Raw genomic sequence first — 15,308 nt, forward strand, 5'->3', positions numbered from 1 at the left:
ATTCATATATCTTTTCCGTCATATAGTCATATTGAGGCACCATTTATAGGCTTTATACTATACAATACTAAAACGTATTGTAATAATTGACAGTTTTACTAATCTAACCTAACGAAGCAGTGGAGAAACGGTGACTGCTAAGAGTTATCAGCAGCAACTGATTCGTGTCAATGACATACTGGAGGGGAAAAGGCCTTATATCGGCAAGAGAAGAAGGAAAAGAAGAAGGAGTCTTGTTTCAGGACAACGTGATTTTATAATACTGATCGCTTTCAGCAAAATATTTCCGTCAGGGCCGCGACGAAATACAGTCTACGTATATTAGTTTTAATTACAGAGATACTATCTATCGACAATAACTCGCAAGTACTGAAAATACAAATTGCAAATTATTATACTTCCGTTAGAAGGTACATTACATTACAGGAAACTATAATATCGATTATGTTGAACAATCAGTGGAAACGCAACCCATATCACACAGAAAATTCTCTGTTAAAAATATTTACAAAATGTTATTGATTATCGTGGTTCACAATTAGATATGTAAACCCTGTGAAACGTATAATTAATGCCATAAAAATTATGCAGCACTAGTCGTAACATACTCTGTAGAATTATTCTCAACATAACTCGACGCATTACTTACGATAAGAAATTTCGCAATGGTATCTAATTGAACAAACATGACGACGTATGTCAGTATCGCTCCAGCAATCTATAATAAGGTAATTCTATTGGACTAGATTGTGCATCATATATCATATAATATTAAAAGCAGGATTTAACTTACGGAACATACAAGGGACATGTTGTATTCGAACAACCCACAACCTGTGAATACTAAGTCTTCATGAACCAGTTGAAGGGAAAAATATACTACCTAAATAATGGAATTTATATAAAATAGTAACAGTTTTAAAAATGTTTCTTGATGTAGCTAAAATTCGCAGGAAAAAATGATTATATTTAATTATATACATTATGATTATATATAACTATATAAAATCATATATGAATTTTACTCATATACGTGGTCACATATATGATCGTATGTGTCTCTGCGGGAAAAATGATGTTGCATAAAAGTCATTTAATTATGTGTTGATATTATGTACTGTCAGAAACACAAGTAGCCAGAAGTATTTATTTCGATTATATTTGAATATAATTTGTAAACATCAGTATTTTTTCGTTGTGGACATATATGATATGACATAATCATATATGGGAAAATTTCACATATGATCCTTTTTCCTGGAATTTCTCATGTAAGCAAAATTTTTGTCACCTCGGACCGCAGAGACTTGTGTTTCAGGAAAACATCATGCAAAATCTTTGTCATTCGCCTAGACTAAATATATAATAAGATTAGGATTGCCGCGTATATTTCTAGATACATACACACACATGCACGCATGCATGCATTTTAATACTCAACCTCATTTCTCGATCGCTGACAAGTGTAACTAATATATATAGATACAAGAGAGGTCCAAAATAGGAAGATTATTTGAAAGACGACTTCTTCAGCGCCAATATCGCGCAATTTTATGTGATTATAAATATCGTATAAGTAAAGAATTATTCCGTTCAAGAGTATAGCGCTACCTAGCAGAATCGGCAAATTAAAATTGCCATTTACCTGTTGGTAAAAAATTGATCGAAAAATTTCAGTGAGAAATCTTAGATAATAATAAGAAATCAATAAAGTTGATCATAAAAAATGATTTTACGTAATTATATATTAAATTACGGCTTATCTAGTTTCACGAAATAATCGATAATACATAAACCAGTAAACAAGAAATCATTAACACAATGTCATTACAATGATATTTTATAACATGTAACGTTTTTCAAATATGTAACTCATGACGCTGTATACAATGTTATATCAACAATACTTGACCCAAACATTAAAAGTAATATTTCTACACTATGATCTTGATATTTAGGAATATTGCGAAGCAATAGATTAAAAACATTTATAAAATATTATGTCGACATGTTTACAAAAACCACATAAAATCAATATTTCAAAAAAATTGATTTAATGTATCTCGTTTGCTGGGGAATTACAGGTAATACATAAATACCTTCTTTGCTAAAACGAACAACGTATGATGAATATGCTGAATCGAGCGAATCTTGCTATTGACGAGGCCGTCGTGTTTATCGTAAACGCCTGCCGTTGTAAATTCAATATAAGAAACCGTCAATTTCTCTTCCGAGTGTCGCATCGCGATCTTGTTCAACTCACGAAATCTCAGGTATATATCGTTCACGTAGTGAGAGAACAACCCAAACGTAAGTAACATAGAGACACAAAGGTATATGGCACGAAAAGTATACCACATTATGTAAATCGATTTATGTACAATTGCAGCTTGAGAAAAAAGTATCACTATAAGAAACCAATATGATATTATCACGCCATCCTGCAAGTTTTTCGCGATGAAGATATCCTTGTTCGAGAATTGCGCACCGTACGATCTGAAACGTCGAAAAGTAAATACGATAAATGCAAAAGTCACTTGTTATATTCGGACAATAAAATAAAAAGTAATTAGATATTACTAGATATACACAGATGTGTCTTAGAAGAAACAAAGCTAATGTTCATTTCCCCGTTTCTAAGTTATAGAAAAATTTCACTTGCGCGTGGACACTTTAAAAGCCGATATCAATCACAAATGTAATCCATCAATTTACAAAAAATATTTCAGTTAATAAATGTAATTATATAGTGTACGCTCCAACAAATCTAATGTTTCTATAACAAAAGCTAAAGAAATGAGCACACTATATTTATCTTCCAAGGTACAGATATGTACATAAAGGTTAATTACCCGAATGAATGAGAGAGAAACTTACTCAAGTATAGAGTCTACGATCAACATTTCCTGGTAGGGGAAAGTGAATTGCTTTGGACGAAATAGAGATGTAATCCGCAGCGTCAACGTTAAGAGCGTGTATAGAACATAAAACGACGTCACCAAGATCCTCTTAATAATGTGTTGCGAGCATTTCTGCATGCAAACATCACTCCAAGTCAAATGGGTCAGAAAACAAAAAAACGCCACAAGCACAATATTGTACAATCTGCCCAAGTAACTCGACAGATTGATGCCGCAAAAACGTGAAATCTTTTCGAGGGTTTGCCCTGTAGAAGGCAGAAGATGCTTCCTCTTCGAGTCCATCGCATTACACTCGCGTGATGATCTCAAAATTCGAATGTGTTACAAGCGATTCGTGACTGGCAGAAATATTCGCTCCAGTATATTACAACGACGAAATTACGTTCGTCGTCGTTGAATAGTCAGATAACTGTGCGGGTATGCTCAGCAATGTATACACTATATATATATACATACTCGGCCCTGTGATTTTATCATCGCTTACACCCATTTAGCATTCTATTGTTCTATTGATCGCCGAGGAAATAAAGCGTTTGCTATCACAAAGATGGAACTAATACGCATTGCTATTTACATTGCCGTGATAAGAGTATTCGCAGTCAATACACGCGACAAATCCCACGATGAGTTGAAGGATGGATGCACGCGCGAGCGTGCATAATATTTGTAACAATATGGTTTTTCTACGGGAATAATCATTCGATAGGACTCTGGGGATCGAGGATACGAGGGATAATGCCGCAATGGGAATATCCAGAGAAGACAAAGACTGATGAAACAATAGGTTCAATCAATGATTGTTTCTATTTTGCAATACAATTTGTCGATGCATGCACGAATTATTCCTCTTTTAAGTTTCGGGAAATTGTATAACGTGCTGGCTTTAATATGTGTTATGTGGTAACGTTAGAAAAATGACTGATACAAAAATCGCATAAAGAGCACATAATGATGTTAGCAGTAATGATTATATATTAGTAAGACATAATGACGATAAAACATAAATCGTGAAAAAATAAACATAATTAATATCACAAAGATAATAATCCAGGCATACAATGTTTAAAATCGGCGCATAAGACGTCTGAAAAATGTCTTATGTCCCGATTTTAGACATTATGTTATCTGGGTAATTGTCATGAAGACAAATCAATTCTCTTTAACTTTCTCTATTTTTTTACAAAAATTTATAAATTGCTCGCTAACTCGTTACAAATAATGAAAATGAATATATACGATGAAGAGAAGTGAAAAAAATAAATGTTCTACTAACTTATTTTCTCCTTTCTATTATGAAAAATAAAATTATCATGCGGTGATCATAAAAAAGCTATAAATCGTGTTACATATCATCTTTCTACGCTTTTGCTCCTAGTAATTATACTAATAAATAATTGAATTAAATTAGCGTCTAAAAAATTTAGTAGTCTTCATCTTCATCGTATCCATAGCCAACTCCATCTTCATCTTCACCTTCAGATGTTCCATGACGTCCGAGCATCTGTCCAACGGACATCTCCGTGGCATCCGCTTCTTCATCGAGATAGTCGTCATTTTCATCAACTATAAGTTGAAAGAAATCCATGAAAATAAGATATGTTAACGAAATATTCTTAATAATAACAGATATAAATATAAGTATGTGCAATAAAGTGAGCGTGGTATGGTAGACAGCGCACTAGTCTATTATGCTAGTAGAGGTCCCGGGTTCGCTCCCCGGCAGAACCAAGAAAAATTTTCATACGCTCGTAGCTCCTCTTCGGTGGTCTGGCAAAAACTACCAAGAGTTAACTACATGTCAAGAAAAAAACTTCTCTCTAACTGCCGTTCGGAACCGGCGTTAAACTGTGTAGGTCCCATATGCATGTGTTACAATCTGGGTGCGCACCACATGCATATGTAAAGAGAAGAGAGAAGTCCCTATGTTCCACTGGGAATTAAGGGAATAATGATACGTACAGTCATGTACGCTGTATCATTTCCGAATTGAATAATAAAGCAAGGAAATTCTATAGAAATAGGAAAGAAGATCACGCACCAATTTCAGACGTATCCATCGCGGATACATCTATTGAATTCTCCTGAATTGGAGTGCTTTCCTTCTCCACAGTTTCTTCATTCTTTTCCCGTTGCGATATTTCGTTCGCTTTCTTTGGCTGTCGAGTGTTTGGTTTAATGGACGTAGATTTTCTTGATAACAAAACTGTTGCATTCTCAGACTTTAACGAAGAATAGATCGACGCCCTAAATATACAGAATAATTGTTATCATGTCTAATCAGTCGATTTGGCTGCAATCGCAATGTGTACTTACGGCTTATTAAAAGTCCTCGAATCGTCCGATTCCAACGTGTTATTAACAGCTAATTCTTGACTGCTTTCTTGCTGATTGTTAGAAGGACTTATAGTATTGTTTAGTGCCTTCAGCGCTTCGTAATTAATTTTGGAAGATATCTTTTTGTCGTGCAACAAGTTTTGTATTGCTTCGTCTGAGAATAAAAAAAATAAAAAGACAGTGAGTGACACATGACAATAATTGTACGAATCAATACGTAATGAGAAACAATAATAAACTTACCAGGGGTATTCGCGGGCTGTCTATTTTTCTTGGTTGTCTTTCTTTTTTTCTTTTCGGGTTTACCCTCTTCCTTCTCTTTTAAACGTTTCTCTTCTTTTTCCTTTTCTTTAACGAGATAATCAGCATTTACTTTATTCCAAAGAGCAGATTTATATTTCGATTCCTTTTCCGAAAGGATATAGCTGTCCAATTCCTCGTCGTCTATGTCATCTATACAGATTTCCTCACAGTTCTAGCAAGAGAGGTAATTTTCAGTTATTTTAACAACGCTATTTTCTCTAATGTTACAAATACAAAATATAATATACATTATATTTACATCTTCATTATTATTTAACTTTTCTTTGGTCTCATTCGCAGAATTATTCGTGGGAATTAGCCCCATCGTCGCCAAGTCCGGACCTGTATACATGAAATTACCAATTCGTGGGTCCGTATATTTGATAGAAAAACGAATAATTTAATTTAAAAGAAAAAATATATTCACCAAGTCCGGTAATATCCGAGCATTTATTTTCCATTATGGAATCTTGAATTTCATCAGGATCATCGATGTTACTCTGAACATACTTGTTGATTATATCAAAGTTGCTTTCACGGATAAATCTATCCGCATCTTCCCTCTCCATGTCACCGAATGCTTGTGAAAAAAGAAATATACTATAAAACATCGCAGCTGTTATATATTTAAGTAAATTGGCTTATATTATTTAAATAAATACGCGTTTCTTCTCGTATTGATCACACGCACACACCCATTGTCCAATTTATCTATTTTATTGAATAATATACGCTACAAGAATGTTTTTCTCATTTTTACCGTTATCTTTTCGTTTCTTCACTTTCCCCGTCCTGTACTCTTCCAACTGTCTGTCAATTTCTGCTTGCAGTTCATTTATCTCTGCATCTATATTCTGCAGCTGAAAGTCAAACACTTATTGGTGAGTTTTTTCAGGCGCCAAAAGATTGTAGAAAAATACCTTAAAGTTCTGATTGAAATTGTCAAGTAATGATCCGTGATTTAAGGAATAAATACATACTTTCTGTAGACGTTCTCTATCCTTCTTACGCGCCGCTTTAAATGCTGGCGGATCTTGCTCCTCTTCCAGATCCACTGTCATAAACTCGTCCAATGTCAGGGCACTGGATGGTGTGTCGCCAAATTCGATCAATCTACAGCAAATATCTATTATTATCATGTACGCTTATGTTCTACGAAAGTAGCAAACGGTTGTCTCTCAGACATTCGAGTTTTACCTTTTACGTAAGGTAGATTCATGAACTTTAACAATTTTTATGATGTCAGCGGGTGATCTACTGAATTCGTGCAGTCGCGCGGCTATCAGTAGAGCTGTGTGAAAAAGAAAACAGTCACGATAAAATTGTACCATTAAAAACGAAAAAAAAGGGAAAATGATCGAGATTGGATGAAACTTTCTTACCCGCGCCACAGAGGCCTGATGGCCTACGGCCACTGTGAATACTATCCCTTTTCATTCTCTTAACCACTCTCAGAGCTGTCGTGGATACTTCATGAGTTTTATCACCGAAGTCGAGCTTATTCGCGAATCTTATGATGTACAAGCAAGGATCTGCGTGAAACACAAACAGAAATTTGTGTTACGAGGGATACGAAATTCACGGTCCCTTGCAGACACGAGTTCGAAGTTTCGCGCGCATTCGCTAGTTTAGCTTTCGCGCAGCATTATTTAAATTTCCGTGCGCCCGCGTTACGCGCCATCGACGCTTAAAGAGGCGCGTCCAGAAAATACAAATGTTGAGTAGTAATTATCGCCTTTGACAGAGGCATTCTTTTACTTCCCCTACATCCCTGTACCCTTTCCTTCAGAAGGGTTCGTAAACCAAATTTCGAAACACTGGGTTGTTAAGAACGCGCACCATCGCACGCTTGCAACAGCACTGCTTTCTCAGAAATAAATGAATAAACGAATACAAGTGCGCGACGGCCGTTCTTAGCCGCCGAGTGTCTCGAAACTTGGCTTGCGAAACCTCCTGAAGAAAAGTCATTAAATTAAAGAGATTGTAAAGCTCAGTATCGTATTTTCAGTAGCACATCAAGGGGGGCCACTCATAAATTTAATAATTGTCAGAACAAAATTACGTTCTTTTGAATTAATTTCATTACTTAAATAATAAATGTTAATTTGAGACGAAGTTATGGTAAACATAGATACACGATATTATAAATACAAAAATTTTTTCATTTTTTATTTTTCTTATTAATGCTATACTCATACATCAAATAATCTAATAGAGATGCACAGATAATAGAAAAAAGTATATGTGTTTGAATATGTGCATTTGTACATATATTACATATATTACTATAAGTATTACTATAAGTTGTGAATTTTAAACCACTGTATTTTCAAAACAAAGTGGTCAATCATTTTTAAATTTATATATATAATGTCTAGATATTAATCTTCAATATCAATATTCTTCAATATTCAATAGTAGTTTCTCATTAAAATTTTACTTTTAATATAGAAAACATTCAGGTATCATAATTTGCAAATTAAAAATAGCACGTTAATTTCAACTTATGCAGCATAAATTGGCTGGCTAATCGTTTGGTCAACATTGAGCAATGGTTAACCAATCAATTTGTGCTGCACGGAAAAGAACGCATATAAAAAGTGTCAACTTTAGTTAGTAAATATCTCAGCTCTCGAATGATCAAACTTTTTCTAATTGCACGAGCAATGAGTTAGATAATATTTCAATGCATACGCAGTGCAAGTTCCATCAAATTCTTATCAAACTGATTTCATCCGTATAGAAAAGCCTCGGAGGCTTTTTTATTAGTAATATAATATATAATTAATTCAATAAATGAATGTAACAGTAAACAGCCTATCATTTCTATTAACGTTACTATTTTACTAAATAAATAAACTGAATTAAAAGAGGTGAGGTTTATGCATGTGAGGATCGGACGATGTCGGAAAGACGTTACAAAACCGATATTATTATTATTATTATTAATTAAAAGAGGCAAAATATTTTAGAATCATTAGTTTCAGTTATTCTGTACTGACAGCCTCTGAAGCTCTCCTGTCCGTTTATATTATAAAATCATTCTATCCTGACGAAGGTTCAGGTGAAAACTTTTGATCCAGGCTCTGAATTATACCGTCAAACTTTTGCCGTCACCTTCAAACGCAATGTGTGTCTCAATTCATAATTTTCTCGTAGTTTTTTTTAATTATTTCGAGTTACGGGCGACACATTCTTAATTTAAACAGAGCGTGCGTCTGACAGTTGGCTGAGCGCCGCCACCAGCTTCCGAAGCCGCACACGTACCCTCTCCTTCCTCCGCGGTCTCTTCGTCTTTCTCCTCGTCGCCGACGTCTATCGACCGACGCGGCGGCGACAGCGTCAGCGGCGGCGCCCCTCAACCAGCGCCCGTGTATGGGGAAATGGCGGTATAGCCAGCGACACAAGGTCCTTGCCGTTCTGTGTGCCGCGCGCGCGCGACGACAAGTTAGGACGGGACGAGAAAAAGCGACCATCACACCGAGCGAGCGTTGACGACGATGGCAATGTCGAATCTCTACTCGAAGATCTCCACCAAGCCGATGAAGCGCTTTCAGGACAACGTCGCGGTCAAGCAGACCAATGCCTGGGTGAACGGTGAGAAAAAGACAAAGACACACAGAGATGGGTGAATGTAATGAGAGAGAGAGAGAGAGAGATCGCGCCTCTTCGTGTTTTGTCGCGCGCAAACGAGGCGGGGAATCCGCTATTTATACCTGGATCTCGCGCTACTCCGCGGGAGGTGAAGGACCTCTCTCGGAGCCGCCGATCGCGATATCCGTCTTGACCTCCTCTGCCGCCGAATCGCGGGAGAAATCTATATTTTCCGGGAATGCAATTTCGGAGGCGGCTCGACTCGAGGAAATTCGCGCAGCAACGGAACTCGCGTGTCTTCGCCTTTTTACTCGGTTTTTTTCGCCGTCATTGACTCTCGAGCGCGCGTGAGAGAGAGAAACGTCTTTTTTTTTTTTTTTTTTTTNGTGTGAAAATAAAACGCACGAAAGGTACAATTTTCGACTATCCTCCGACGAGTCGAGGATCTGCGCGAGTGAAAATCGCTCGTCGAACGCGCCGAACGGTATCTCGATCTCGGATTTCGATTTCAGAGCTAATCCGCGTGCATTCGTTAATTGGCTACAATTCTCAACCGCTCGATGAATCCTTGTCCTCTGAAATCTAGTCGCTGCATGCTTTCAGATTTCATCAGGATCGAAAAGCACAAATCGATCGGAACCGAAAGCTCACCGAGTATTCAGTGAGCGATATAGCACTGAAAAAATATATCGTACTTGACCGGTCGATATTTGTTAGACATAACATAACCTACAAACGTATATATATATATACACACACACACATCGCGATAACGAATATAATTCATGATTTAAATTACGTCCGTTTTCTTCTCGAACTTCGGCTGAGACGAAGGCTTCTCGTGTTCGACAAACTGACGAGAGACTTCCGGACGATCCTCTGTCCGTGATCCTCTGACCCTCTGTGGGATATCCCACCATGATTCATCGTAATCTCTCTGTCCTAACCGATGGTAAAGATTCTACATTGATTGATGCATTTGTTTACGTCGCATCCTCGTGTGAGCGCGCTCGTCGTATGACGTGGTTGCACTCGTTGCTGCGTCACGTGCGTCACGAAGTGCGAGCGAAGATGCACGAGTGGAAAGCGAATAAAGGTCAATACACACACACACAACATACAGTTCAGAGTGATATGTCGCGTCGGTAGTGCCGCGTGGTAACTTTTTCGGAGCATTCTCGCCACAGTGGCGAACTAAAGGATGGCGCACTTTTCGCATTGCAGCTTTCCGACCGAGTGTCGTAAGAGAAATCACGATATCGCATCGATATACATGTGCCGATACATGTGTGAATAAACCTCTCAAGTTACGAGTCTTTACGATACTTTTCGGCTGAACACCGCAGATGGAGACGCACACTAGCGCGATATGCACTCATGCGTGTGTGTCATTTCTACGTACGTGTATGCACACACACACATACAGTTTCGGTATCGATGAAATGGTATTCGTTTGATACTTGATCAGAGATACAACGGTCGACGGTAGTTCAAACGTCGGAGGGATCTCGCGCGTGCTATGTTAACGTGACAGAAGAGCCAAGCCATTCTGAACATCGTGGAATAATGTACACCAACGGTAAATAATTGTCAAGATCGAACGGTTCGACTCGCGTCGAGGATGACAGATCAGTTCGATCGAGTGAACAGGCGCGTCGGACGTGTCGAGTGAAGTTGGCTGCGTGAATTTCAGAGCCAACTTTGAACGTGCTTACATAACCTTTTATCTCTCTCCCTCTCCTGTACCGTAAAGTTTCAGAAGAAAGAAAACTCGAAGAATTCACGGTGCGAAATAAACAGTTCTTCCGTACAATTATATTACACACATGTACGGTGTGACAGAGGTCCTCCGTTGAATGTTACATTAGATAAAAATCACGAGGAGTGTTTTTATCCTTTTTTCCACACGATTCCTGTGTTAAATTTTACGTCATGGTAACACTCTGCATGCCATCTTGAGTGACACGATTAAAATAACTTCCTAAAATATCAGTATCATTCAGCGTCACAGTCATTTTCTTGATATCTTAGATAATATCAAGTACGAACTGTTTCTTATCAGATTAGGACCTGATATACTTGGCAATGACATTCATGTCTGATTTTTAGCGGAATCTCCAAGCAATACGTCAGATTCACCACCATCAGTAAGCCCACTCTCCTCATCTATTGTACTACAACGCGAGGGGATCGTGAGTCAGCCACTGAGCGCCCCCGCATCGCCACTGTCTTCCCTGTCATCACCCGTAACCCAGTTAAACCTACCATCACCCGGGGACTGTACCCAGGACCCCAATTGGCAAGCGACAAAACCTACAGTTCGAGAACGGAATGCAGCCATGTTTAATAATCACCTCATGGCTGACATTATATTCATTGTTGGCAGTCCAGGTACTTGTACTACCTCTCACGTTTCTCAAGTGCCGGTGGTATTGCGAGAGGTACTAAATTTCGCATCGATACCGCAGGCCACACACAGACCATACCAGCACATAAATATGTCCTAGCCACTGGCAGCTCTGTATTTTACGCTATGTTCTATGGAGGATTACCGGAAAATAAGAGAGACATAGAAGTGCCTGATGTTGAGCCAGCTGCTTTCCTCGCGCTGTTGAGGTGAGCGCAACAAACTTAGGATAACTCGAAGAAGGTCAGCCCATGTGAAATTTACATCAGCTAAGCGGTACTTTTCCCTGCGTTCCATTATCCGCTATTGGAGGAACAGAAAATAGCATTTTCTCGAGTTGGAGAAGTCTCGTAGATCATACCGTTGACCACAATATCTGTTTCCCAAGGTATATGTACTGTGACGAGGTGCAACTCGAGGCGGACACAGTTCTGGCGACGTTATACGTCGCGAAGAAGTACATAGTCCCGCATTTGGCGCGAGCGTGCGTCAATTACCTGGAGACGAGCCTGACGGCGAAGAACGCGTGCTTACTTCTGAGCCAGTCTCGTCTGTTCGAAGAGCCGAATCTAATGCAACGTTGCTGGGAGGTGATCGACGCACAAGTAAGTCAAACCCAAAGGGTGCTAAGAGCCATTACTTTGAACGACGGGAACTTGGACGGGACGCTCGAGGACGACTCGAGCCCCTCCAGCGACTCGGTCGATCGCGCTTTGAGTTTGCATTCTTGCGGGAACGCTTACGACAAATTCGAGAGCTTGCGATACCGGCGCGCGTGTAGGAGCGCGGGACTGAGCGACGGTGATAGCTGTGAGGCGTTCAAGAGCGGATTGTCGATAGTGCCGTACTGCTTGAGCCTCTCGGAGAACGACTGTTGCGCGGACCTCGACCTCTCCGACGAGCGCTTGTCTTTCTCGCTTTTCCGTACGCGAAGTGAACCTTACTTCCCGGACAATAAATTGGACGTCGAGGTCACGCAGAATATCACATATCAGGATAGCTTAACGGACGAGTACGAGTGCGGTAAAGTCAATCGCAACGACGTCTCTAGGATAACTACCAACACCAATCGAATAGTCAGCTAAATGAGAGCCGACGGAAAGCCGAAGATTTCCCTGTACAATTGTATCGAATGTCGAACGCACGTGGCTGCGGATTGTGCTCACGAAGAAACATCGTTTCGATTCTTCTCTTATACAGCCGGACAGCTCGCATTGCACAACAAATGTTATCTGCCATAGATCGTTCTTGTACTCAAGAAACCATCTGTATTTAACACGTTCGTCGCGTCGTCTGCGGGGCATTTAGATATATATATATATACACACACACACACATATGTAGGGTGTCCCGAAAGTCGCACACTTCCTCCCGGTGATGAATGTTGACTTTTAGCATTTGTGTTTGTAGACGCGACTTTAGAGAAAGTGCACGACTTATGGCATACCCAATATTTTAAGCTCCTTTCGAATAAATACTTGGTAAAAGACTTTTAAGAGAAGCAATATTTATAGAGATACACGTACAAGACTTAAAAAGGTTGTTATTACAATATTATTTAAGCAGTTGTGCTTACAATTGTCGTTAATCGGCGATCTAATATATTCCTTTTAATCGCGTGTTTTAGTGTCGATAGTAAGAGCTCGTTCACTAATGTAATTATATGTACTGTATTCTAATGTTGAAATGGTATCTTTTAATTTAGGAAACGGACTGCAAACTTTTTTACATGTATTATTTATTTATATTTTTATCAAGCATAGTTTCTCGTATGAAACTTTGTATTAAGTGTAATAATTAAATAAGGTGAGACAATTTCAATAAAATTGGTCGTTTTTCAATGAACTGTGAAAATGTTATATTTTATGTACGATTAAATCGGGGGGGTTTTCGTAGCAATATACGATTCCCTTTAACACGTGTATATAAAATCACACGTAATGAATGGATTTTGATAATTATTTCTTCATTTTTATATTAAAATTTCAATGATTGTATCTCTTTTGTAAATTAAACTTTTGACATCACATTGCTGTTATTTCTATAGAAAGAATTTACACGGTACTTGTAAAATTATTGTTTCTCTCATTATACGATATTAAACGAAATAAATTTTCACGCGCGTTTGCATCTATCGATAAGGAATAAAAGTTTACAAATCATTTTCGTATTCAGAATCGTACTTATATAATTACTAATAGCAACAACATAATTTTTATTAAGGAAAATTTCGCGAGTTTCATTCTTTTAACATAAATTTCAAATCGTAAGGCAAAATGAAAGTCGACGGAATGATAATATTAAGATACAGCGATGTTATGAGATTAGTCTCGACATTAAATGGCAACTATTGTACAGGCAGAAATGGCACTAAGATCCGATGGTTTTGTGGACATTGACATTCATACGCTCGAATCAGTCTTATCTCGGGAGACGCTAAACTGCAAAGAGATACACATATGGGACGCTGCGTTACGATGGGCTTCCGCAGAATGTATCCGGCAAGACCTTGAGCCAACTCCCGCCAATCAAAGGCAATTGTTAGGTGAGGTCAATGCTAATACTTTTATCTCAGAATACGTGCCGGAGCTTATAGCGGAATCTGAAACACCCTGTATATCAGTGTCTACAATGCATCTTTCTTTTTCAGGATCTGCCTTATATTTAATTAGACTTCCCGCTATGAATTTAGAGGAGTTTGCAAACAGTGCTGCGCAGACAGGAATTTTAACGCATCAAGAGACAATCGACGTGTTTCTGCATTTCACAGCCAGTAACAAACCACCACTCTGTTTTCCCACCAAACCACGTCAAGGATTGAAAACTCAGGCGAGTGAAGCGTATTATGTGAAAAGTTGTGCCGCGCGAAAGTTTCTCGTATCTATTTTCAGCGCCCCTATCCTATTGTTAAAAGAGGATAATGAATCTTTCTTGAAGAAGGTTTTAACCGGATTAAGTAATGCTGATTCAAGTTTTTTAATAGATAACGATGTTTAATAGTATCGAATATTGTTTAAAAGATTCGTATCGACTATTTCACATATATATATATTTTTTTTTCTTTTTTTTCAGATTGTTAGTATCAATAAGAGATAAGAAATATTACTTCACACACATAAACGTTAGATTAACAAGAAGTTTATCTCATTTACAGGTGTGCCATAGATTCCAATCTTGTGCGTATAGGTCGAATCAGTGGCGATACAGGGGTCGTTGCGACTCGATCCAGTTCAGCGTTGACAAGAGAATATTCGTGGTGGGTTTCGGATTGTACGGGAGCTCGTCCGGTGCTGCGGATTACAACGTTAAGATCGAGCTTAAGAGGCTCGGGAATGTCCTCGCGGAGAACAACACCAAGTTCTTCTCCGATGGTTCGAGCAACACGTTCCACGTTTACTTCGAGAATCCGATACAGATCGAGCCGGAGTGTTCGTACACGGCGAGTGCAATATTGGACGGCGGGGAGTTGAGTTTCTTCGGTCAAGAGGGCATGTCGGAGGCGACGGTCGGCAGCGTGAACTTTCAGTTTCAGTGCAGTTCCGAAAGCACCAATGGCACCGGCGTCCAAGGCGGACAGATTCCCGAATTGATTTTCTACGGGCCGCCGTCCGACGACTGACGGAAAACCACGACGGAGCTTATGGTCTAATCGCGTGGCTCGAAGCAACGAAGCGTAATACTCGGAGTCATTCGCAACAAATCTAAGCCTGCCGCCAAATGCTCGGAAGGAGAGAGAGAGAGAGAGGGGG

The 15,308-nt window shown here is 38.9% G+C and overlaps 3 protein-coding genes across 4 annotated transcripts in view; 1 reads left to right on the forward strand and 2 right to left on the reverse strand.

Moving 5' to 3' along the window:
* Positions 1-36: 36 nt before the first annotated feature.
* LOC106745697 lies at positions 37-4,159 on the reverse strand. Its single transcript, XM_014621546.1, has 6 exons — positions 2,878-4,159; positions 2,100-2,496; positions 1,442-1,645; positions 1,292-1,354; positions 794-883; positions 37-718 (listed from the first exon to the last, which is right to left on the reverse strand). The coding sequence occupies exons 1-6, from the start codon at positions 3,201-3,203 to the stop codon at positions 584-586; spliced, it is 1,215 nt and encodes a 404-aa protein (XP_014477032.1). The 5' UTR covers positions 3,204-4,159; the 3' UTR covers positions 37-583.
* The window catches only part of LOC106745695 (transcription factor IIIB 90 kDa subunit), a 16,732-nt gene continuing 5,578 nt past the window's right edge, over positions 4,155-15,308 (reverse strand). The window contains exons 7-16 of the mRNA XM_014621542.1: positions 6,941-7,090; positions 6,756-6,849; positions 6,539-6,671; positions 6,319-6,418; positions 5,986-6,138; positions 5,818-5,900; positions 5,499-5,730; positions 5,235-5,409; positions 4,960-5,165; positions 4,155-4,484 (exon numbers count right to left, since the gene is read on the reverse strand). Coding sequence (XP_014477028.1) covers positions 4,342-4,484; positions 4,960-5,165; positions 5,235-5,409; positions 5,499-5,730; positions 5,818-5,900; positions 5,986-6,138; positions 6,319-6,418; positions 6,539-6,671; positions 6,756-6,849; positions 6,941-7,090 — 1,469 coding nt within the window. The 3' untranslated portion in view covers positions 4,155-4,341. The remainder of the gene's footprint in view (positions 4,485-4,959; positions 5,166-5,234; positions 5,410-5,498; positions 5,731-5,817; positions 5,901-5,985; positions 6,139-6,318; positions 6,419-6,538; positions 6,672-6,755; positions 6,850-6,940; positions 7,091-15,308) is intronic.
* On the forward strand, positions 8,433-15,302 carry LOC106745696 (BTB/POZ domain-containing protein 6). 2 transcript variants are annotated; one of them, XM_014621543.1, is made up of 7 exons: positions 8,433-9,155; positions 11,262-11,543; positions 11,621-11,768; positions 11,948-12,164; positions 13,918-14,104; positions 14,210-14,388; positions 14,714-15,302. In XM_014621543.1, exons 1-7 carry the CDS (start codon positions 9,059-9,061, stop codon positions 15,176-15,178), a joined length of 1,575 nt encoding a protein of 524 aa, XP_014477029.1. In that variant the 5' UTR covers positions 8,433-9,058; the 3' UTR covers positions 15,179-15,302. The 2 variants fall into 2 exon arrangements, with proteins under 2 accessions (XP_014477029.1, XP_014477030.1); XM_014621544.1 differs by lacking the exon at positions 8,433-9,155 and adding an exon at positions 10,129-10,731.

This window comes from Dinoponera quadriceps, unplaced genomic scaffold (assembly GCF_001313825.1).
Source record: "Dinoponera quadriceps isolate SergipeBrazil2010 unplaced genomic scaffold, ASM131382v1 scaffold1441, whole genome shotgun sequence".
In the NCBI taxonomy this organism is placed as follows: Eukaryota; Metazoa; Arthropoda; class Insecta; order Hymenoptera; family Formicidae; genus Dinoponera; species Dinoponera quadriceps.

Coding starts and splice junctions, on each gene's coding strand:
- LOC106745697 (XM_014621546.1), bottom strand. CDS start 3,203: ATGGACTCGAAGAGGAAGCATCTTCTGCCTTCTACAGGGCAAACCCTC. Junction 2,497..2,877: donor ATCGTAGACTCTATACTTGA/GTAAGTTTCTCT, acceptor TCGACGTTTCAG/ATCGTACGGTGCGCAATTCT. Junction 884..1,291: donor ACAAGTCTCTGCGGTCCGAG/GTGACAAAAATT, acceptor TCCATTATTTAG/GTAGTATATTTTTCCCTTCA.
- LOC106745696 (XM_014621543.1), top strand. CDS start 9,059: ATGGCAATGTCGAATCTCTACTCGAAGATCTCCACCAAGCCGATGAAG. Junction 11,544..11,620: donor ATTCATTGTTGGCAGTCCAG/GTACTTGTACTA, acceptor TCGATACCGCAG/GCCACACACAGACCATACCA. Junction 14,105..14,209: donor CAATCAAAGGCAATTGTTAG/GTGAGGTCAATG, acceptor TTTCTTTTTCAG/GATCTGCCTTATATTTAATT.